Raw genomic sequence first — 24,391 nt, 5'->3', positions numbered from 1 at the left:
TGTTTGGTTGCTGTTAGCAGCTATTCTTGACCTTAGCTGGTCGATGTACCGCTTCAGCTTCTTCCGTCAGTGGTTTGCAGTCGGTAAGACCGGGGGGCCATTATTTGGGTGATTGTTGCCGGTACCCAGATTGGGTCCCCTGTAAAGTTTTTAGCATAGACGGTGTCTCCAATGTTAAATGTCCTGTATTTGCTGGAGGAGTCCGGGGGTTTTTCCGGGTTGTATGTGGGGTGCATTCTGTCTAATGTGGATCTTAGCTTTCTGCCCATCAATAATTCTGCTGGGCTTTTGTTTGCGGTTGAGCTGGGTGTGATGTGCTGGATCAAAAGCATTTTATTAATTTTGCCTTGTATGTTGCCGGTTTTGATTTTTTGAATTGTATTTTTTGTATATTGAACCATGCGTTCCGCCCGCCCGTTCGCCGGCGGATGAGCGGGCGCAGTTAGTGCATGGCATATGCCCTGACCTGCCAGGAATTGTTCGAATGCTAGTGCGGTAAACTGTGGCCCGTTATCCGACACTAGCACATCTGGCAGGCCGTGCGTGGCAAAGAGTTTGCTCAGTTTTTTGATGAGGGCTTCTGTTGTCGTTGATTCCATGGCACTTACCTCCAACCAGTTGGAGTAAGCATCGACAGTAATGAGGTACATATGTCCCTTGGTTGGCCCCGCGAAGTCTATGTGGATTCTAGACCAGGGGCCTCTTGGAGTTTCCCACTCTCGGATCGGGGTGGTGGGAGGGCTTGGTCTAGTCTCCTGGCACCTTTTGCATGTGGCTACCCAGTTTTCAATTTGTTTGTTCATTCCTGGCCACCAGGCATAACTCCTGGCCAAGCTTTTCATCTTAACCATCCCTGGGTGCCCCTCATGCAACTTTCCCAACACCCTTTCCTGCAAAGTCTCTGGAATAACAACTCTGTCCCTCCAAAGTATGCAGCCATTTTGGGTAAAGAGTTCCGTTTGTCGGTTTCTGAAGGGTTTGAATTGTTTGTCTCTGTCCCCTTCAGGCCATCCTTTCCCCAGCCAGCTCAAGACCTGCGCCAGCCACTTGTCTTTATTGGTTTCTCTGGCAATGTCTGGTGCGGTCAGGAGTGGGTTGGGTAATGTCTCTATTTGCAGGGCTGTTGTTGTGGGTGCCGGGTCATCTTCCAGGTCTGGTAGGGGGGAGTGGCTCAGTGCATCCACATGTGAGATGTCCTTGCCGGGTAGGTGTGTCAGCTGGTAACTGTAGGCGGCAAGGAATTCGGACCACCTTGTCATCCTTGGTGCTAGGATGTTCAGGGTGGCCTTATTCCCTGCCAGGATCCCTAGCAGCGGTTTGTGGTTGGTGACGATGGTAAACATCCTACCATAAAGGTACTCATGGAATCTTTTGACGCAGGCGATGACTGCTAAGGCCTCCTTTTCCAGCTGACTGTAATTCCTTTCCGGCTTGGACAGTGTCCTTGAAAAGAAAGCAATGGGTGCTTCCTTACCGTCCGGCAGCGTGTGGCTGAGGATGGCTCCAACTCTGAAAGGCGAGGTGTTGCATGTCACTGTCAGCGGCAGGGTCTCACTATACTGGATGAGGACCGTATCGGATGTTAGTAGGTTTTTTGTGTTAGCGAAAGTGTTTTCCTCCCGCTTCCCCCAGGTCCAGATGGCTGTTTTGTCCAACAACCTATGCAACCGTTCCGCCACGGTTGCCTTTTGGGGGCAGGAAAACATTGTAAAAGTTAATGAGCCCCAGAAAAGCCTGCAGTTCGGTTTTGTTTCTTGGTCTTGGGGCTTCCTTGATGGCTCTAAGTTTTTTTTCTGTAGGGTGGATCCGGTGTCTGTCTAGGAGGTACCCCAGAAATTCGACCCTTTCTGCCCTCAGTTGGCATTTCTCTATCTTAACTTTAAGTCCCGAGTCTCTGAACTTCCAATTGTTTCTCATTTGTCACGGCCACTAGTACATCATCAAAATAGGGCACCACCCCCTTTATGCCTTGAAGAAGCCTCTCCATTAGGCTCTGGAAGACCCCTGGCGCCACTCTGACTCCGAATTGGAGTCGGTTACAATGGAAGGCCACTCGGTGGGTCACAATCGTCTGGGCTTCGGCAGTTATGGCATTGACCAGCAGTTGCTGGTAGGCTTGTGCCAGGTCAAGTTTCGCGAAGACCCGGCCTCCCCCCAGTGAGTGCAGGAGGTGCTGTACCACTGGGACGGGATATGCGCTCTGTTGGAGTGCGTGGTTGAGGGTGGCCTTATAGCCCCCGCAGATTCTCACGGACCCATCTGGTTTGATCGGGGTGACTATAGGGGTCTCCCACCGGGCGTGATCGATCGGCTCCAGCACCCCTTGCGCGATGAGCTTGTCTAGTTGCTCATCTATCTTGGGTTTGAGTGCAAATGGCACTCGCTGTGGCTTAAGGCGGATTGCGGCGATGCTTGGGTCTAGATTAAATGCAATTGGGGACTCCCGGTACTTGCCTAAACTGTCGTCGAAGACTTCCTGGAAATCCCTCACGAGTGCCACTTCCCAGTCCGCTTCGTCGATGTGGTGTATGCCGGTCACCTCGATGCCCAGAGGTGCGAACCACTGCAATCCCAGGAGGCTTGGGTGGTCTCGGTCGACAATTGTTAGGGGAAACACCTCTGTACGCCCCTTGAATGAAATTTGAAGTGTCCTATTCTGACTACAGGGATGGGGTTTCCCTGGTAGTCCTTGAGGGTTAGTTTCTGGTCTTCCAACTCACAGCAGCGGATGGTGGGTGCCAGGTACTGGATTGTACGCCAGAAACCCATGGAGAGGTAGGACCTGGAATCCACCTCCATCTCGCATGGTTGGTCCTCAATGCCCACCGTCACGTGTACCTTTCTGGCGTCGATGGTGGAGGAATGGCTGATGATGACCGTCTGGTGGGTCTCCTCCCTCTGCTTCACCTCGCTGAGTTGCTTGCTTCGGCCCTCGCGGCTCCAGCAGCTTTCTGTGTGGTGGTCTCTGGGTTTGGTGGGGGTTGCCATCTCACCATCAGGGGCTGCCATCTCATCATTGTGGGCTGTAGTTCCTTTTGTTCCAGCACACTTTGGCGATGTGCCCCCACTTTTCGCAATGCTGGCAAATGGCATCAAGGAAACGGCATTCCGAGCAGGGGTGATTGCCTCTGCAGCCGGCACATTGGAATCTCGACTTATGTCCCCTGCCATGGTGGGTGGTGATGGTCTCCCACTGGCCGGTCTCAGTGCACTTCTCTGGTGTCGGGGTCATCTTGATGGCCGCCGGTTGGTCTGCTGTGCTCATTTGCCACATCCAGGCTGCTGATTTGCAGGTCGCCTCGGCGACAGCGGCCTCAGCAAGGGCATCAGCAAGGGAAATGTCACCCTTTGCCATGAGCCAGCTCTGTAGGATGGGGTCCCTGAGCCCTAGGACGACGCGGTCTCGCAGGGCCTCATCCAGGTCAGTGAAGTCACACAGGCCCCCAAGATCCCTCAGTGCCGCCACAAAGTCACTGAGTCCCTTGCCCTTGTGCTGGTCCCGCTGGTAGAAATCGTGCCGCCGGATGAGGATGGGCACGGCAGGGGCATAGTGGTTTTATAGTTTGGGTTCGAGATTGGCCCAGTCCATCTCCTTGACATCAGCCGGTTTGGCAAGGGCTTTGGCCATCTTGAACAGTGCGGGCCCGCAGTGTGTTAGGAATACAGCCCTTTTCTTCTGGCTGTTGGCATCCTGGAGGTTGCTGCATTTGAGGAACATTTGGAATCCATCGGTGTAAGATTCCCAATCCTCAGCAGCAGGGTTGAAGGGTGCGGGTGGCGAGGTATTGCCGGCCATGCTGTCTGTCGCGCTGTGCTGCTTCGCCACGTGCTCAGTTGGTCTCTTGTCTCATGATCCCACCTTCGTCACCAGTGTTAGATCAGGGTGGATCGGTTCCCAGAGAGACGCAAGACCATAATAACTTTCAGCTCTTTATTTGTGTCCAGTTCAGTACAAGTAAACTGAAGCCGCGGCAACCCTTCATATAGGGATTGCTCGCGGCTCGGCGGCCAATGGCAGCGCTTGGAATCTCCCGTGATCAGCTCGGCCAATTGCGGTAGATTCCCAGCGCGCCAATCACAGCCGCTGAGTCAACCAATCCGGTTGCGGTCCGTGCGGACCAATCAGGTGTCAGGGTTTGGAGTATGCTATTATAGCACAGTTTTCATTCCGAGCCAGAATTAAGCTGAAAAAGTCCCCCAAGATAAGCACATACCTTTCATCCTTTGGCAGTGAAGTGCTGCCAAAACAGAAGTATCAAATTAACTAGAAAAGAAATCAACTGAAGTAACAAGAAAAAACAACTGACGTACAGAGAGCTTCAAAGATGATTCGGAACCAATCAAACTACTTTGCTTCCTGCAAAGGTTTCATCATCTTGGCCTGACTTTTAGCCCTTATGGGAGGGGTCATCACCTCCCAGCCTTACTCCCGAGTTGCCCCTTTTGTTTCAGCTGCTCTCGCCTTCTAGCAGCTCTGTGTACACGTGGACTGGGAACAGGCTCCCCTGGGTTCTCTGCCTCGCCGTTGCCAGACTCCGAAGGCAGCACTCCACTCCCAGATGGTCCTGACCCCATCTCTGCATCAGATGCAGGACCCTCGTCTGAGTCCTCTCCAGACTCCCGGACTGGTCTACATTCTTCCCCACTGTTTGATTTTGTTGCTGTCTGCACCAGCTGCCAGTGAACCACAACATAGACCTCAATTTACAACCACGATTGAGCCCAAAATTTATATTGCTACGTGAGAAGAGCTTCTTCAGTTCTGACAGGATAGTGGGGAATGGAAGGATTTAATCCTTCTAATCCACACTCTCCTGTCAGAGCCGAGGAAGCTTCCTGGATGAGAAGCAAAACGTCTTCAGAAGAAAAAACAAGGAAGTCCAGTTGTCTCCTGAAAAAGCATCTTTGGGACAACTATGACCTGGATGACTGAGAATCTCTATAGACAAGTAACACGAATGTAAAGCGAATCTGTTTCCCCATTGACTTTGCTTATCAGGAGATCACAAAAGGGACCACAGGACCTCCAGGACACTGCAGCTGTCATAAATATGAGCCAAGCATCTAAATTTTGATCACGGTCCATGGGAAATGCTGCTGCAATGGTCCTAAGTGTGAAAAGCACTTTTTTCAGTGCCGTTGTAATTTTGAATGGCCATGAAGCGAATTGCTGTAAGTCATGGACTACCTGTACTAGGTAAGTATTTGAAAAGAATTCTATACCATAAACAAAACCTCCTAGAAGGAGCAAAACCATCTGCTTTTAGTCTAGCTGCCACCTCATTTGTGGCATCAGGGAGAGTGAGACCAATGAAACATATTGATGACATGTGACCCCTAAGTTCAAGGAAAGTCCCCAATCTTGACTTCATTGGCCTTGTAAGGGTACCTTCGTGTTTTGGTTTTCTTGCAGACATTTCATTACCTAAACTAGGTAATATCATCAGTGTTAATGAGGAGTGGGGTTTGCTCTCAGTTTATACTCTAGTGACTTGCCCTGTCAGCATTGGTGGTGTGGTCATATGGAGGTTCTTTGGTTGAGCTGTTTACTGTTGGCTTGTTTGGCAGTTCTTTGATCAGGGCATTGTTTACTTGATTGTTGATGTTAATCTTGCAGTTTATCTATGCTCATCTGGGTGCTGACTGCTGGTGGGGGGGGGGTGTTTGGGTCTTTTTTGTTCCTTCCTTGACTTGATTGTCTCTTTTGCAATATATATAGACATTGTTGATGTCTATGTGTCTAGTGATGGCTAATTTGCCAGACTGCCAGGCTTCTAAAAATTCTCTAGTGGTTTTGCCTTGGTGTAAGATGATCAGTTTCCCACTTGAAACTATGGCTTGGTCTGTCCATATGTTGCGAAGTTAAAATGTTCTTCATGTCTTAGCCAATAATAAACAGCCCAACCAAAAAACCTCTAAGACCACTGACACAGCAAGTTACTAGATTATAAACTGAGAGCAAACCCCACTCCCTACTGACACTGATGATGTTGCCTAGTCTGGTAAAGAACTGTCCGCAAGAAAACAACCAAACTCAGAGAGCACCAAGGACCCCTCATTTAGAATAGAATAGAATAGAATAGAATAGAATAGAATAGAATAGAATAGAATAGATACATTCATTAAGAACCAAGAATCATAACATGCAACACTTAATGATAGTCATTGGGTACGATCAACAATCAAATCATACTAGGAAACAGTCAAGTGGGAGGGGATGGGTGATAAGGAGTGGTGAGAAAATTAACAGTAATAGTAGTGTACACTTTGTAAATAGTTGAACAGTGTTGAGGGAATTATTTGTTTAGCAGAGTGACGGCTTTCAGGAAAAAACTGTTCATGTGTCTAGTTCAGTGGTTCCCAAAGTGGGTGGTACCACCCCCTGGGGGCAGTGGGATGCCTTAGGGGGGTGCTAAGAGGCAGCAGGGGGCGTTTGAGGTGCCAGCTCTGCAGGTTCACTCATTGACTGTAGCACCACTCCAGAGCTGGCGCCTCCAATGCGGCAGCACGTTGGGAAAAGCCGCTGCCACCGCTTTCCCAAAGTGCCACCACTGTCGCATTCTGTCTGTCTGTCCGTCCATCCGTCCGTCCATCCATCCATCCAAAAGGTCTGTCTGTTTGCCTACCTGCCTGCCTGCCTGCCTGTCTCTCTCTCTCTCTCTCTCCATCCATCCATCCATCCATCCATCCATGTTCGAAGTGCCAGTGCCGCAGGCACAACAGGAAAGTAGAGCAAAGCCAGTCTGAGAGGGAGGAAGGGAAGGAGGGAGGGAGGGAGGGAGGGAGGGAGAGAGAGAGAGAGAGAGAGACTGATGCATCAGATTGAATGAGGCCTAGTTTAGACTGAGACCCTTTTCCACATTGAAACATCTTTGCCAGCACATTGAAATCTCTTTGGCTTCTATTAAAGGTTTTGTGGACGAAACATGGTCAAGACTATCAGGAAGCTCTCACAATTTGTTGAGGCTTTATACAGAATCCATTGGACCAGATTTCCACCCTAAAAATTACTTTTCCCCAATGTATTACAGTACCAATTCTGAAGAAGGCAAAACCAAAATATACTGGTAAATTACAAGGAGAAAACACACACACACACACACACACACACACACACACACACACACGCTCCCTTCTAACCCTGCTGGAGCAGGTGATTGGACTAGAATAGATATCTCATTATCTTTCTCTTCCCTCCCTCCTTCTTTATTTCTTTTTCTTTCTGTCCCTTCCTTCCACCACCACCCCTCTTTCTTTGTCCCTTTTCCTTTCTTTCCCTTTTCTCTTTATTTTCTCTCTCTCTTTCTTTTCTCTCTCTCTTTCCCTCTCTCAGGCTCATCCCTTTGGATCAGGGGTCGCCAAACTTTTGGACCTCAGGGACCACCAAACTCATAATTTTAAATCCCGGAGACCACTAATATGAATTTTGACTGACGGTGGCTTTCTGGCATTGGTGGAAGAGAGAGAGAGATCTGATCCAACTTCTCTCTCTCCCTCTCTCACACACACAGAGGCAGGGGTGGGATTTAGACCCCTGATCTAAAGCTGCTAAACAACTGGTCATTAAGTGAGGACCACTTGTATTTGGTTTGCCAGTCACCTGGCCATGCCCACCCAGTCACATGACCAGCAAGCCACACCCACCCAGTCCTGTGACCAGCAAACCAAACCCTCAAATTAGACCACACCCACAGAAATTTGAATCCCACCCCTAGGGGTGGGCACCGAGGATGAGTTTGTAGCACCAAGGGGGCAGTGGACCGAAAAAGTTTGGGAACCATTGGTCTAGTTGTTCTGGTGTGCAATGCTCTATAGAGTCGTTTTGAGGGAAGGAGTTGAAACAGTTTATGTCTGGGATGTGAGGGGTCTGTAAATATTTTCACAGCCCTCTTTTTGACTTGTGCAGTATACAGGTCCTCGATTGAAGCCAGGTGGGTAGTAATTGTTTTTTCTGCAGTCCTAATTACCCTCCGAAGTCTGTGTCTGTCCTGTTGGGTTGCAGAACCAAACCAGACAGTTATAGAGGTGCAGATGACAGACTCAATAATTCTTCTGTAGAACTGGATCAGCAGCTCCTTGGCAGTTCGAGCTTTCTGAGTTGGTGCAGAAACAACATTCTTGTTGTGCTTTTTTGATGATTTTTTTGATGTTAAGTGTCCATTTTAGGTCATGTGATATAGTAGAATCTAGAAATTTGAAGGTCTCTACTGTTGATACTGTGTTGTCTAGTATTGGAAGAGGTGGTAGTATAGGAGGGTTTCTTCTAAAATCTACCACCATTTCTACGGTTTTGAATGTGTTCAGTTCCAGATTGTCCCGGATACACCACGAGGCAAGTTGTATAACCTCCTGTCTGTATGCAGATTCATCGTTGTCTCGAATGAGACCAGTCACTGTTGTGTCATCAGCAAACTTCAGTATTTTAACAGATGGATTGTTTGAGATGCAGTCATTGGTATATAGGGAGAAGAGAAGTGGAGATAACACACAGCCTTGGGGGGGGGGCTGTGCTGATTGTACAGGTATCTATGTGATTCCGCCTAGCTTCACCTGCTGCTTCCTGTCTGTTAGGTAGCTTACGATCCACTTACAAGTGTGTTCAGGTACTGCTAGTTGGTTTAATTTACTTAGAAGAGTGTCTGGAATGATGGTATTGAATGCTGAACTGAAGTCTACAAAGATGACCCTTGCGTAGGTATTTGGAGATTCAAGGTGTTGTAGGATGTAAAGCAGAGCCATGTTAACTGCATCATCTGTCGATCTATTTTCCTGGTATGCAAACTGCATGGGATCTAACAGTGGATTTGTGATGGTTTTCAGGTGGGACAGCACAAGCCTTTCAAAGATTTTCATAACTACAGATGTTAGAGCAACTGGTCTGTAGTTATTCAGTTCCTTGATGGAGGGCTTCTTTGGCACTGGGATGATGGTAGAACGTTTGAAGCAGGAAGGAACATAGCACATCTCTAGTGATCTATTGAAGATTCGGGTGAAGATGGGGGCCAATTGGTCAGCACAGACTTTTAAGTAAGAAGGGGTTATCTTGTCTGGCCCTGGTGCTTTTCCTGGCTTCTGTCTGTGTAATAGATCTTGCACTTCTTTTTCTGTGATCACCAGAGGTTGTGAGCTCAATGGATTGGGGCCAGTTGTAGGAAGCTTGGCTGTTGTTGGTGTGTTTGAGATGTGGGTTGTGGAGATAGGTGGCTGTAGTTTCTTTTCAAACCTGCAGTAAAACACACTGAGGTCATCTGCTAGTTGTTGATTTCCTTCTGCCTGGGAAGGAGGTTTGCTGAAGCCAGTGGTGTTTTTAAGAGTTTTCCACGTGTTTGCTGGTTCATTTGTTGAGAATTGATTCTTTAACTTTCCAGAATAGCTTCTTTTTGCTGCTCTGATCTCTCTTGTTAATTTCAACCCTGAGCTACCAATACAAGTAATCCTTCACTTACAACAGTTCATTTAGTGACTGTTCAAAGTTAGAAAGGCACTGAAAAATGACATGACTCTTTTTCACACGATCATCGCAGCAGTCTCATGGACATGGGATCAAAATTCAGATGCCTGGCAACTGACTCATATTTATGCCGGTCGCAGTGTCCCAAGGTTATGTGATCATCTTTTGCAACCTTCTGGCAAGCAAAGCCAATGGGGAAGCTAACTGAGTTACTAATTTAACAGCTGCAGAGATTCGCTTAACAACCACGGTAAGAAAGGTCATAAAAATGAGGCAAAACACACTTGCTTCTTATTTATCAACAGACATTTTGGGCTCAGTTGTGGTCATATGTTGAGGACCTCCTGTATTCTCCTTTATTGGCTTGCAAAGGTAATTTGCCAAAGCCAGCTCAATTCTGAAGGCACGTAGTCAGTCCCATTGCTGGCCTGTCACACCTTGGCAGCTTTTGGGAAGAATGTCATCCAGGTCATGGTTGTCCCCAGTGTGCTTTTTCAAGAGGCAACTGGATTTTCTGGTTTTTCTTTGAAGGGTTTTGCTTCTCATCCAAGAAGTTTCTTCAGCTCTGACTGGATGGTGGCGAATGGAAGGATTTATACTCCTTGCAGACAGCTGGTCATTTGCAATCTTTTAGTTATTGAGCTATAGAGCACTGCACACCAGAACAACTAGACACAAGGAGTTTTTTCCTGAATGCCATCACTCTGCTAAACAAATTATTCCCTCAACACTGTCCAACTATTTACAAAGTCTGCACTACTATTACTATTAATCTTCTCATCACTCCTTATCACCCATCCCTTCCCACTTGTGACTGTATGACTGTAACTTTGTCGATTGTATCCTTACGATTTATACGGACTATTTCCTAGTATGATTTGATTGCTTATTGTACCCTATGACTATCATTGTCGTACCTTATGATTTTCGACTCTTGACGAATATATCTTTTATGTATACTGAGAGTATTTACACCAAGACAAATTCCTTGTGTCCAATCACACTTGGCCAATAAATAATTCTCTCTTTCTTATGTATCTATTGAGGCCTTCTGTCCTCAGGGCCACGTAAGTACTGCATATGTGCGTGCAGCCTTCTTAGAACTGCTGTTGTAAACTGGTGATAGATGTCCTACCCCCCCCCCCTCTTTTAAGGGGGGCGGGTGTTTCAATTTTGACATAGATGGCCTCTTTCAAACTAGCAGTCCTGTGTCTGAAAGGTGGATTTTGCCGTCTTCAAGAGTGGCCTTTTGTCTGTTAAATGCACATGGGCTTGTTGCACGTTGTGCCATGTGTTTAGTGTTTTGTTTCCATGTACAGATCTGTACATTGCTCATTGCATTGTACCGCATATACCATGTTTGTGTCTGGGTGTTTTACCTTGGGCTGGACAAGCTTCTACCTTAGCCGGTTTGAAGTGTGGTATGTTGTGTTGACTGAGCTTTTCCGATATTCCTGCAACATATGGAATGACCAAGTTGCTTGGTTTATTGTTCTTTTTTGTCTGCTTAGGAGATAGGAGACTGTTTTACGAGGAAAGACAACAGATGCTACAGAAGAGAAGGTTTATCCACTGGAAAGACTATCTTTCTTGTTGAATATCCCAACAGCTATCCAGAGCCAAATGCACCCAGCACCTAGAGATACAAACGATCAGGTTTCTGCATTGACTTTTGCTGTATCATCTACAAAATGATTCCTTTGGATTTGGATTTGTCTCCCCTAAAAATGCTTCTCATCAATCAACATTAATTAGTGGGCTGTAGACAATGATACTTAAATTCAACCTCTTGAAATCTAGGACAAAAGGATAAAACTGAAAATAAACAACTAGATTTGCTTCAGCTCTTAACTGCCACCTTATGGTTGCAAAGCCAATTTAAAAAATCTCAAATGTCACTCTCCCTGAGAGATGACGTGAAGATTTTTAATGTTTCATTTTTGGGGTGGGGGTGCAGGGCTTTTTTCCTTACCTATGCTATTTTTTAACTGCTCAGTTCTAGAGGAACAGATATTTCTATAGCAAGGAAGATATTTTAGCAGTACAGGAAGTTCACTTTACCAGGAATTGTTTATAATAAACTCACATTGTAAATGGTGAAGTCAAGAGACTGTAACTGGCACAACACAGGTATTTAACCACCAACATGATCAGGATAAATTTAGTTTTCCTGGTTTAACTGCATCCAACAACTGAGACCCCAGGCTGGCCTCCCTCTTTATGGCACCTTTAAAACTCTTTGCTGATTAGTTCAAGACACCATAAAGAGGGGAAAAAAAAGTGTATTGATGCTTGCTAAAAAGCAACGTACAGGGGAAATGAACAGATTTCTGCTTTTAACAAGCAACTTTTGCTTGTAGTTAAAGTAACTTTGCAAGTTAAAGGGAAAAAAGTGGGAGTGAACCATAACATCACCCTAAGTTCCTCAGATAGTTACACATATTCTAGGAAAGCATTTTGAAAAGGACTCTGAACGAGAGCCAAGACTTTCTAAAAGGATCAAAACCATTCCCAAACTAGCTGTAGCATCAAGGAAGGAGAGTGAAATCAAACATGACTCAAAACTCGAATTGCAAATCCATGCTATTTTTCAAATCCCATCCTGTTACAGAAATAGCAATTTACGGGACATTTATTCTGTTCTCAGCCAAAATTCATTTTCTCGGAGGAGAAAAGTAATCCCACGAGCAGAGATTTATAAATGACATTCAGACATTTTGCTCTCTGGTTTTATTCCTTTATTTGATAATTAGAGAAGTGTTTTTATGCAGTCTTGGGAGCCCGAGTTCTCTTCTTCTTCACCACCACAGGCTTCTGGCTACGCAGAATTGCACTGGCCCGACGCAAAGCAGCCTGGAGGAGAGAAAAAGGAAGAAATGAATAGTGAAGTCCAGGTACATCTCTTCTCTCCTCAAATTCATATTTCCTAATGTTTATACACACGCTCTTTTTCTCATTCAACAGCATTCCTAAATCAAGCTTTTCACACTTTTTTCAGTATGTGTACCAATTCTGATCACGCTCTCATAACCTTAACAGAGATATGGGCAATAAAACGCCCACTTATCAGAGTGCCCAAGCACTCTGGGCAAAAATTTAGCTAACTCAACAAAAAACGCACAAGATTTGGAGCAATTGTTAAGGCTTCTAGATTATGCAGCAACTGAGCCCAATCTGCTGAGACTGCTAAACCCTGGGGCAACTTACAGAAGTGGAGGTGGGGGGGTTGCTCCGTAATTTGAAACTAGCAATAGCACTTAGACTTATACACAGCTTCAGTTTTTTACAGCCCTCTCTAAGCGATTTACGGAGTCAGTCTATTGCCCCCAACAATCTGGATCTTCATTTTACTGACCTTGGAAGGATGGAAAACTGAGTCAAACTTGGGCCAGTGAGGATTGAACTCCTGGCAGTGAGCTGAATCAGCCTACAATATTGTATTCCAAGCACTGCACCACCACAGCTCCTATGAAGTATACCTTGTTAACCAACCCACTCCTTCTCAAAATGCCAGGGATTAGGATTTAGGGAAAAAGACTAGCACTTCCCATTTCTTTCTAGTTGGACGGAGCAGCTTGGCTTACCAGAAATCACTACTATGTACTAATTGGATTAATGGAAGCTGTAACATCCATCCAAGTGCCACCTTGCAGAGCGAGAATCCAGAAGACTGACTTACCATGCGCAGATCCTTACGGTAATTATTCTTGCGAATAATATGGCGGAGGCTGCTGAGAGTGGCCCGTGCATTCTTGTTGATGGTGATTTTTTCGTAGGAAGTGGCTGGCTTTCGCTGGCCTGAGAAGCAGGAGTGTAGGGTATTAATGGAGCACTGTTTGCAGGTCCTGCTAGATATACTTGGTATCTAAGGTTAATGCTGGTTTTTACATGTTGTAAACCAAAGTATCTTATTACAGGCAGGAAGAGAATTTCATAATATAACTATTTATCCAGGGCTTTTAACTATTTAAAAAACATTGCTCTGTAAAAAATAAAAAAATGACCGAAAATCTCCATAAGCACTTCTTTGCAAACTTAAGATTTACAGTAACTTAGAAGCATTTTTGACATGTTAGTTATATTTTTAGTGGCTCCGAATCACTGTGAAATGTAATAGTTACTTCTGGTTCCACAAAATTGATCTCCATATAAGTTCATTAGCATGTTATATGGAGACTCAGGTAACTTCTTTGCCCCTTGAGCTTCCATCACACTTTTCATTATCGATGGCTCGGGGTCACCATATTATTTCTATCCTTCCTGAATCGCCTAAAAAAATTGAAATTCAAAGTAGAGAAAAGCAAGATTTGCGCTTAGGCCAGAAAAACCAAATGCACAGGCATAGTATAGGTGGCATCTGGCTCAATAGCAGTAACTGTGAAGGATTTTGGAGTCCTAGTGGACAATCACTTAAATATGAACCAATAGTGGGTGGCAGCAGTCAAAAAAGCCAACGAAATCCTAGGCTACATTAACAGAGGGATAGAACCAAGATCACATGAAGTATTAGTAATATTTTATAAAGGCTTAGTAAGATCACACTTAGAATACTGCATCCAATTTTGGTCACCATGTTATAAAAAGATGCAGACTCTAGAAAGGGTGCAAAGAAGTGCAACTAAGATGATTAGGTGGCTGGAGGTTAAAACATATGAAGTACGGCTGCAAGAATTGGGTTTGTCTAGTCTAGTGAAAAGAAGGACTAGAAGTGACATAATACTTGAGTGGCTGCCACAAAGAAGAGGTCAACCTATTTTCCAAAGCACCAGAAGGCAAAAAAGGGAACAACTGATGGAAACTATTGAAAGAGAAAAGCAGGCTACAACTAGAGAAATTTCTTGACACTGAGAACAATTAACCAGTGGAATGGCTTGCCCTCAGAGAACTAGACTGGACAGCCACTTGTCTGGAAAGTATCAGGTCTCCTGATTGAGCAGGGGGGTTGGACTCTGAGGTTGCTTCCAAATTATTCTGTTCTGCCTTTTGTGTTCAGAAGGAATTTGCTTTAAATTGGAATATACCTACCTGCACGCTTCTTGAGGACTACAACAATACCCTTTCCATCAACAGCTGGTTCTACTCCTACTGTCTTGCGATGTATCAGACCGTTGTAACGGAAAGAGTTACGGGCCTTAAGATTGTTGGGCTCCTTTAAAGAAAGAAAAACACTTCTATTAGAGTTCAATGCAACTTACAATGAAAGATTTTGCAAGCTAAAAGCAGAAATTTTATTTGAAAAGGGAATATGTGGGGAAAAGTATGTTCAAAGTCCAGGAAAGCTTAATAACACTAGAATTATTTGCAAGGAGGCTGTTGGTTCTAAGATAGATGTGGCTCACCGTGCTGTAAGTTTGCTTGTTCCTTTTAATAAGGAAACTTGAGCAGTTGCGTACAATCATCCATTGCAGATGAGCAGACATTGCAGAGAATTCATGGGCAAGGGAAGACCAAAAAATAGTCATAAATGCTTTATACAGTTCATTTAATTTCAAAATCCCAGACCTGAGTGATTTGTGTTTGAAGTCCAACAAGTATTCTTATTCCTTTCAGTACAGGTTATGTTTAATGTCACTGCTGCTTTCATTTCAAGTTTATGCTTGCTATCTGATATTATTTTAATTCAATTTTTTTCTAGGTCTTTCAAAGGAATGTAAAATAATGTAGTAAAAGAGCTATCTCCAACTCAATATGCTATATTCCTAATTCCTGTATTTTTCATGCAAGTTGAGGACTCCAGAGTTGAACACCTGGGAAAGATTGTTTTAAAAATGAAGAATCCAACAGAAATATAAAAAACGTACAAGTAATTTGAGTAAAAGTTACCCTCTGCCAATAAGCGCTAGAAGGTATTCCTTTATTTTTTACTCCCCTACAGATATTGCAGCAAAGCTGAAAGGGTGGCATAAATGAAAATAAATACTTAAGGGCAACTCTTTCCCCATCACCTTCCTTCCATTAAAGGATTCACGAAATTAAAGCAATGTTCCTTTCAAAAAATAAATAAATCCTTTCCTACAAAAAATGAAACAGGTATCAACTCGCCTAATATGTAGTTTAACTGCCAACATTACAAAATTCGCGAAAGCATGTTTTAAAGAGGGGGAAATACTCCCGCCTCCTCCCTCCTTAAGAGAAACAGCGTTCAGCGCAAGGCATAAATTCCTTAAAAAAAAAAATCCCACTGAGATTCAGTGAACCCTTTTCTAATAAGTTTAGACCTTGCTGTCAATACCCAGCATATCCCGTGAAAACCTGATATTCCGAACTTAAATATAACGCGGCTAAGGGGGGAGGGGGCACATTTTTTCTTTCCGGCCATGATAGAGACGGCGGATTAGTATTTTCGACAATGTGGCGCCTTTCTAACAATTCTCCCAGAATATTCTGTCCTTATCCCCCACTTCTACGTCCTCCATTACAGAGTCTTCCCCTTAGACCAACACGCGGCCTAGACCTCACCCTCTTGCTGATACTGCGATCGGAAGCGGAAAAAGAGGGGCTGAGCCGCTGCGGGCGGGTTTTATATGTCCGTCGCCTTTCAAGCAAGCTCCACCCCCTTCGAACTCCAGTCTCTTCCGCTCTGCAATCGCAAGCATTTCCGGCTCACGGTTGAAAGGCTTTCCCCGTCTGAGCCATCCATCCGTATAAACCAATTCCATCATAGAGATGTGAAGAGTAGGCTGGCGACAACTAGAGTGGCACAGAGAATGGCTTCTTTCGGAAATGATCGGGTGTGTTTCGGGGACTTTCGGAAACGAATCGGCTTACCTCGGCGATAGTTTCGTATGAGCTCGATAGTCGGTCGAAAACGGCCCTCCGTGAGTTCTCCGAAAGTCACGTGGGTAGGAAAAATTTTGGAATTAATTTTCTTTCGTGGCAACATAGAACGTTGAGAAATTCTGAGGGAAGGACGCCCGCGACTCGGGACCAATCAGAAGCCGTTGGGAATGTTTCTCGGACATACTCGAATCCTTTCGTGCCCCTCATACAATAGGAAGTGTGTATTGTTTACCTCGGTCCTTTGTTGAATCGTTGTCTCTTGTGGATGCGGAGGGCAAGTACTTTTGAGCCCTGGAGCAGCATATTGCGAATTGGAAAAAAAAGTTGTTAAAAATGTAGTTATCATTGGAATTAATACAGTCTGGCTGGGAATTCTGGGAATTGTATTCCTAATAGATATGGACAGTTCCACAGTTGTTACAGCAGGAAGCTACATAGACCAGGAAGGGTACCTAAAAGATCATTTAGTCCAACTTACCAGAATATTGTCTGGTAAGTTGGATAAAAAAAAGGGCTGGGTGGGTGGGTAGTTAATTTCGCTAACTTGACCATGTTGAAGATTTGGGATGGTTACAGCAATTTATCCATCCATCTTGCTAGAGGTGATTCTAGGTAGCTTCACAATCATTCAATTAAAAATGCAATATAAAGCATTACAGCAATAAATAGGGATTTAAATTTAAAATTCAATTAAAATAAAATTGAGCAGGAGGGAGAAAGATTGAGCAAAGGGTGGTCAGGGAGGAGTTGGACTATTATTCATTAGCCACCTCCAAAATGCCACACCCAATAGGGGCCCAGTCCAACAATTCCCTGACTTGACTAATTTACACATTAAATGTATGCCTTGCATTCAAAAGCTTTAGCCTGTTTTTCTCACAGTAACAACAAGCCTGTGAGGTAGGGTGGTGTATGTGAGAGAGTGACATGTCCAAAGGTGAAATCTACAGAAAGAGACAATAGCAAAACCTTGGGTTTTAGCAGAATGTGTAAGGCACCAGTGTCAAACTGGATCATGTCACATGACATTGGGATGTATTACAACATTTTTTGCGTTTGCGGAGCCAGGGTGGGTATAGCTTGTGCATGACACATCCAGCCTCCAGGCTGCCAATTTGGTAAGACAAAACAATTTTTCAATGGTGGGTTGAGCCCAGAAAATAGATTTGATTATAGATTTACAAGTTTTTTTCCCCCAGTAGATCCTTCCGATTATTCCCAAAACTTGCACTTTTCTTGCTCCTGTCAAATATTTTCCAGTGCAAGAGCAGGGGCTAGGAAGAGGAAAATAGTGTTCAGCCAGCCTCCAGGCAAATCCACATCTATATCCCCTAAAGTTATAACATCTGCTTAATCCCATGTGTCCTGTTATCCCAACAACCAAAGAAGGCTACTTCATCCAGACTGGAAAAATGACCACTTGATGGCAACAGAGAATTACTGAAACCTCTTTGCTACTACCTAGTGGATTCTCAAATTTTGCAGACTAGATCTGGTAACCAATAAATTTGAAGGTATTCCATGAATTGGTTCTCAAGATTTGTGTGAGATACTGTTAACATAAGAAAATTTAGGCATAAACAACTACAAGGGTTGAAGTTTATTAGTAACTTGTGTCCTAAATCACAGTTCTCCAGGTTGCAGAAAACTCAAGAAGATATTCAAAACATTCAAATAAGTTAGTAATAGTAATGGGGCAGCCAGATTCAATTAACATTGTAAATGATTGTTAGATGAATCTGGCTTTGCATGTCAGAAGGTTGCAAAAATGGATCACATGATCCCAGGACACTGCAACCATCATAAATATGAGCCAGCTGCCAAGAGCCTAAATTTTGATTACGTGATTGTACAGATGTTGCAATGGTCAAGTGTGAAAAAAAGTTGTAAGTCACTTTTTTCAGCGTCGTCATTAACTTCAAATGGACATTATAAAAATAAATTCAATCTTAACTGATTGATCAATGAAGACTGAAATTTCCTATTATAGTTGGAAAGTTTCTGTACTTCACCTCCAATTCTTCTATTAAAACACCTTACAATATTAAAGTACTGTATTTGTAATTCTTGCTTCATTTATTGTATCACGCTATGAAAGTCTTGACAACCTGTGGGATCCTTTGGATCCATTCACGAATCAAGGAAGTGCTTTGCCTTACGTTAAAAAAAAGGACATTGGCGTATTTTTCCTTAACTCAAATCCCCAATTAAGATTTATAGTCAAATATAGGGAAAATAAAACATAGCATTATTGGAAGAAATAGAAGTATTCCTCATGAGCGCCAAATAGAAGTATTCCTCATGAGCGCCAAATAGAAGTATTCCTCATGAGCGCCAAATTATGGTCTTGAAAAGTTTTACAAACACATTAAAAATAGGGTTGGGATTTAAATCATGGGTTGTAGCCATTATCATGACTTGATTTCTGGTGTGCAATGATCCTACCTAACCCATGTAACTTGAACAAGTTGTAGGGCCAATCTGGGGTGTCTCTCAAAGGTTACAGGAGGCTTTGGAGAGAAGAAGACTGGACTTCAGAAGTAACATGGTGCATTTTCTGCTCAATATCTTCAGAGTTGGAATAGTGGATCCTGCCCTGAATGGAAGGTTAGACTACATGACCTCCATGGTCCCAACTCTATGGTTCTTACATGCAAAGCATAAGTAAACACATCTCTACTATTTCACTCCCAACCATCTTGCATCTCTACTATTTCACTCCCAACCATCTTGCTCCTTTCAATTAATTTCCTGGGATATTTTTATTCCCTGAGAACAAAGCAACAATAGTCTATAATGGGATATTTTCCCCACCTTTCCCCCACTCCTCACCCTACTGCATATCCACCCACTGAAGAAGTAACTGGGTCCCACCCTTGCCAGACTTTGCAACACCTCCCCACGCACAGCAATTAGTTATCCAAACACTTCCCTTTTATCTTTTCTGCAGAACATTATTTTTTCTGCATTTGCACCTTTTGTTCTGCCTAGGATTTAGATGATGTTTTTAAGGCTGCCTTGTGACTTGCTTTATCTCTCTCAGTGTGTAATCTTTCACACTACCCCATGATTTGTGTTGTACTTCCTTGCTGTCTCACACCTTCCCCTTTTCCATTTATTTTCTCCTACCATGTAATCTTTCTTTGCTCTCCCCCCCACCCACTTTAAAATATATTCTATCCACTTCCCCCTCTTAACTCTTCAGATCTAATTTTACACCGTTCTGCTGCAGCCCTGGCTTTGTAAATTGCTTTTAGCAGTTATCTGCAACAAATCCTAATGTGGTCTGGATCTGGAAGAAACACTAAAAAGGCAGCTTGAATGCCCATTCCGCAACAGAAGTGGGGTGAGGGGTGACCCATTGATACCACGCCAAGTGATTTGGTGAGTAACCAGTAGACACTCCAACCTCTATAGTTCCTTTCCTGTGGGGCGTCCCCATTTCAAAAAGGAAGAAGAGACTTCATATCTAGCAATCCATGCAAATTTGATCAGATCAAACCAATTCAGTGCAAGATGGTCACCTTTAAAGCCCTGCATGGCACAGGGCCAGGTTATTCCAAGGACCACCTTTTCCCAGTTACATCTACCTGACATACCAGACCAGCCGTATCAAACTCGATTTCATTGAGGGCTGCATCAGGGTTGTGTTTGACTTTGGGGGGGACGGGGGCAGGGTGTGTGTGGTTGGAGTGAGCGTGGCCAGCTCGATGTCACTCGTGTTGGGGGCGCTTGCGGTAGGCCAAGCACTCTGCCAGGGAAACTAGGTTCCCGAGCTCCGTTTTGGGTTGCGACAGCCTCCTGCAACACTGCCAGCGAAAACAAAAATTCCATTTTCACTGGTAGAAGTACCATGGGCCAGTCCTTTGCTGTTTCCAGGATGGCCCCGTGGGCCAGATCTAAGCACCCTGTGGGCCGCATCCAGCCTGCGGGCCTTGAGTTTGACACCCTTGTACTAGACTGAGGAAATAGATTATATTATGGATTGTTTCAGTAAGAAGGTTTATCTAGTGCAGGTGTCAAACTCAAGGCCCGTGGGCCATATTCAAGCCACAGGTTGCTTAGATTTGGCCAGCGGGACCGACCTGGAAACAGCAAAGGACTGGACTGCAGTGCCTCTGCCAGCAAGAATGGAGCTTGGAGAGCTGCATGCAGCTCTCCCAAGCTCCATTTTCACTGGCAGAGGGTTGCAGGAAGCCATCTCAGTTGAAAATGGAGCTCAGGAGCCCATTTTTGTTGGCAGAGTGCTTGGTCCACCTTCACAGGTGCTCCTGACACGAGTGACATCAAGCTGGCCACACTCTGCCCCCCCCCGCCCAGTCAAACACAACCCTGATTCGGCCCTCAATGAAATCAAATTTGACACCCCTGATCTAGTTGGACCTAGAAGAAGGAAGGGCCTTCTCTACAGTGGCTCCTGCCCTTAAAACATCATCCCTGCAGAAAAGATTGGCCTAACCCTGAAACTCTTTCGAAAGGCCTCGATTTTTCTAGTGGGCCTGGTGACTTCAGGGTGATACATAGTTCATCAAGTGGTTTTTTGATTGTTGTTATTGGGGGAGTAGACGGGGGTTTATTGGGTTTTATAGTTGGAGTTTTATTTCTTTAAGTTACCCGGAATCACCATGAGACACTTGGGTGGCCATATAATTTTTTTAAATCAGGGATCTCCAACCTGTGGGCCGCAGCTTACTACCGGCCCTGGACTATTCACAACCAGGCTGCCCAACTCACACGAGCAGCAGGTGCTAGCCCTCGTTGGCGCCATTCGCACAAGCGGCATGTGTGCATAACTACCGCTCACAAAATGAAGCTGTGTGCGTGCACACCTGCCCTTCGCACAAAACCATTCCCCCACCCCCACCCCGCACCAGGCTGTCAACCCAGAAAGGTTGGGGAACGCTGTTCTAAATTAATTTTTAAAAATGTTAACATACAAGGATATTTCTGGATTTTCACATTCCGATCAACCTCTCCATTTGGGATTAACACAATGATAGCAAAACTACAACATGCATGTCGAAGGTGACACCCACTATGTTCTGCTGACATGCCAGTGTTCACCAACACCTGATAGTGATTCTCAAAAGTGCATCCCATTCTTGCACGGTTTTTGGAGGCTGAGCAAGAATGCAGTGTGCTCTCACGCAGCCTTATTTGTATTTCATTTTTGTAATTTGATGTTTCCTTCTATAATTCATGGAATCACCACGGTTAAACTATATTTTTTAAAAAATAAATAAATTTGTAAAGAACTGGTTTTCTTTTGTTCAGCAGGGATGTGTGACACACCAGCATTTTCCAAATTTTTGACATGCCAAACTCAAACGGTTTGCCGTCACTGAACTAAGACCCCTTAATATAGGACCTGCCATTGGGTATCGTATCAGGGTCAGTTTTCCAAAACTGTTTTACACTGGTAGACAGTGTAAAAGTTGCTAGAGTTCTTAAGGTTTACTTAGATGACCTCCAGGGAGTATGAAATTAAGATCACGTGAAGTTCTAGTATCACTTTAGAAAGTCTTAGTAAGACCACACTTGAAATACTGCATCCAGTTCTGGTCACCATCTGGAAAGAGTGCAAAGAAGAGTAACAAGAATGATAAGGGGGCTGGAGGTTAAAACATACGAAGAAGGAATTGGGTATGGCTGGTCCAATGAAAAGAAGGACTGGGAGACAGGATAGCTGTGTTCCAATATTTGGAACTCCTACACAGATGAGGGGCTCCTACAAAGACGAGAGGTCAAACTATTTTCCAAAGCACTAAAAGACAAGAAACAATGGATAGAAACTAAACCAGGAAGAGAAGCAACATAGAATTAAGGAGAAATATCCCAATAGTGAGAGCACTCAACCAGTGGAATAGCTTGCCTTCAGAAGTTGTGGGTGCTCCATCACTGGATGATTTCAGAAAGAGACCGGACAATGATTTGTCTGAAATGGTACAAGGTTTTCGTGCTCAAGCCAGGGATTGGACCTCCAAAGTGACTTCCAACTCTATTTTTCTGTGTTCTATATTTTATGAAACGTTGATGTGTCTGGAATGAAGTTGGAGGACGATGTTCCTTACTACAGTGAACAATCTGTAAAGTAGTAAATGAACTCTGAATTCAATAAGAACCATTTGAATCTATTTATCCCATGCTTAGTTTCCTTGCCGATAGCACTGAACAAGCATATGTTTAGCGTTTATAATGATTAGAATATCGGCTGGAATTAGGAAGAACCACTGGATTTGCCTTCAGACCATCACTTTCTTCCCAAAACTGGAGTCCCAAAGACAAAATAAGGGCTACATGTGACAAAATCTGCTGGATCAGGATCTGACCAATCTCCTGCAGTGATGAACCACAGTTGGTCCATTGGACAAGATTCAAAACCTGAACCAAGGAATGAGACTCAACTTACTTCATAGCTTCCCTAGGATTTAAAATCACCTGCCTAGTATGCAGGAATTATTGGCACGTTAGCAGCTATTGATAGCTTGATCCTCCAATGAACTTCTCCAGTTCCTCTTTCAAACCACCCAAATGGGCTGCCATCACTCCAACCCCTGGCAATGAATTCCCGATTTAATTATATGCTGGGCGAAACAGCCTTTCTTTGCCTTGAGCTTAAATCTTCCTTCGGTTTAGGTTCCACAGATGACCTTGAGCTCTAAAATGGGGTGGGGTGGGGGTGGGGTCGGGGGATTTCTGTTTGCATTATGGATGCCAGGAAAGGCTCTGAATTCCTCTGTCATGTTTTCTCTGTCTCTACTTTGTTTGAAGCTCTTTAACTTTTGTAAAACCTCACAACTCAAATAATTAGAGAGCTGAAGAAGGTGTTTAATGCTCTTGCTCCAATTGCTGTGCTGTTTCTTCATTAAACTCCTTCTTCAGCCCCCTAATTATTTGGGGTGCCCTGTTTTACAATAAATCTTGAGTTCTTTAAATGTAGGATCCAGAACATCTGCAGGAGAGGGTCCCGTATCTCTTATATGCATTCAATGATGATGTGGTTGGGCCTGCCCTATTGGCTGTCAAGACTCCAACATGCACCCCTATTCAAATCATAAGTCTCTAGCCGCATCTCTCATAGTAAAAAAGATTGATTTATTAGGAGTTGACATGTCAGTGTTTCCCGGCTGCACCGACACATCATTCATTTCACCCTTGACCCTGGTCTTCCCTCCCACCCCAGGATGTATATTTTCCAATGAGACACATCCATAGCCAAGAGTCACCAATCATGCTCTCCAGTAATAATTTTGCGCGCCAAAAACTTCAGTTGCCAAAGCGATTATCTCAAGCTTTTAAGGAATGCACCGCTTTCCCCCCTCTCTTTCTGCTGACAACTAAGAAGACCAAAGAAGTATTTTTTTTAGTTGACATTCAGCTCCCCTCATTTCTTTTTTCTTTTTTAATTTTTATTGGTTTTTAAAACAAACATAAACAAACAAAACATAAAAACATCAAGCCATCTTCCATATATATATACATACAATGTGCCGGTTGGTTTACAAATTGTTTTGTGCTTCCTTTTCGTAGTCTTCAATTACAATTACATTGTATATACTCTCCTATTTTCAATCAAATATTAAATACATTAATGTCATTATCAATCATTTGACTATACTTTTATTCATTCATGTTTTACGAAGTAATCATATTTTACTTAATTTGTTTTATGACGGTTCATTTCATCATCCCAAATCTATCCTGCAATGATTTTGTAGATATAATAAGAAAAGAATACATCTTTATATATTTATTATTTTCTAAGAATCTACATATTTCATTACTATGTTTTATTGTCTAACCATTGATAGAATAAATCCCAAATTTTATAAAATTGTTTATCATCTTGTTCTCTGATTTCAAATATCAATCTACTCATTTCAGCACATTCCAATATTTTCTTCATGATTTTCTCCTGTAATGGTATTTTCTCATTTTTCCAGTTTTTGGCAAATACAATCCTAGCCGCTGTTAATACATTTACAATAAGGTATTTCAATTCTTTACTATATATTTCAGGTAAAACTCCCAATAAAAATATCTCTGGTTTCAAGTCTATATGCTTTTTTGTCATTTTTTCCAACCACGTGTGGATTTTAGTCCAATATTTTTTGGCATCCGCACAAGTCCACCACATATGGTAATATGAGCCTGGTATCT

The 24,391-nt window shown here is 43.8% G+C and overlaps 2 protein-coding genes across 2 annotated transcripts in view; one reads left to right on the top strand and one right to left on the bottom strand.

Annotated features, from left to right (window-relative positions):
• Positions 1-12,166: 12,166 nt before the first annotated feature.
• On the bottom strand, positions 12,167-15,941 carry RPL28 (ribosomal protein L28). Its single transcript, XM_087916974.1, has 4 exons — positions 14,791-15,941; positions 14,477-14,600; positions 13,131-13,249; positions 12,167-12,304 (listed from the first exon to the last, which is right to left on the bottom strand). Exons 1-4 carry the CDS (start codon positions 14,911-14,913, stop codon positions 12,215-12,217), a joined length of 456 nt encoding a protein of 151 aa, XP_087773100.1. The 5' UTR covers positions 14,914-15,941; the 3' UTR covers positions 12,167-12,214.
• A 108-nt stretch (positions 15,942-16,049) lies between these two features.
• Positions 16,050-24,391, top strand: part of LOC113443616 (germ cell-specific gene 1-like protein) — a 34,118-nt gene continuing 25,776 nt past the window's right edge. The window contains exon 1 of the mRNA XM_087916972.1: positions 16,050-16,293. The gene's annotated coding sequence lies outside the window, so the exon portion shown is untranslated. The remainder of the gene's footprint in view (positions 16,294-24,391) is intronic.

The sequence above is a fragment of the Pseudonaja textilis genome, chromosome Z, assembly GCF_049901715.1.
Source record: "Pseudonaja textilis isolate UNSWEBS1 chromosome Z, rPseTex1.2, whole genome shotgun sequence".
Lineage (NCBI taxonomy): Eukaryota > Metazoa > Chordata > Lepidosauria > Squamata > Elapidae > Pseudonaja > Pseudonaja textilis.
Note: the sequence above shows the minus strand (reverse complement) of the source record. Positions and strands in the feature narration are given on the sequence as shown.

What these genes read in the sequence shown, in the direction of transcription:
- RPL28 (XM_087916974.1), bottom strand. Translation starts at nt 14,913, where the DNA reads ATGACTATTTTTTGGTCTTCCCTTGCCCATGAATTCTCTGCAATGTCT. An exon ending in AGTCCTCAAGAAGCGTGCAG is followed by an intron (nt 13,250 to 14,476) that starts GTAGGTATATTC and finishes CCTGCTTCTCAG; the next exon opens with GCCAGCGAAAGCCAGCCACT. An exon ending in ACCGTAAGGATCTGCGCATG is followed by an intron (nt 12,305 to 13,130) that starts GTAAGTCAGTCT and finishes TCTCTCCTCCAG; the next exon opens with GCTGCTTTGCGTCGGGCCAG.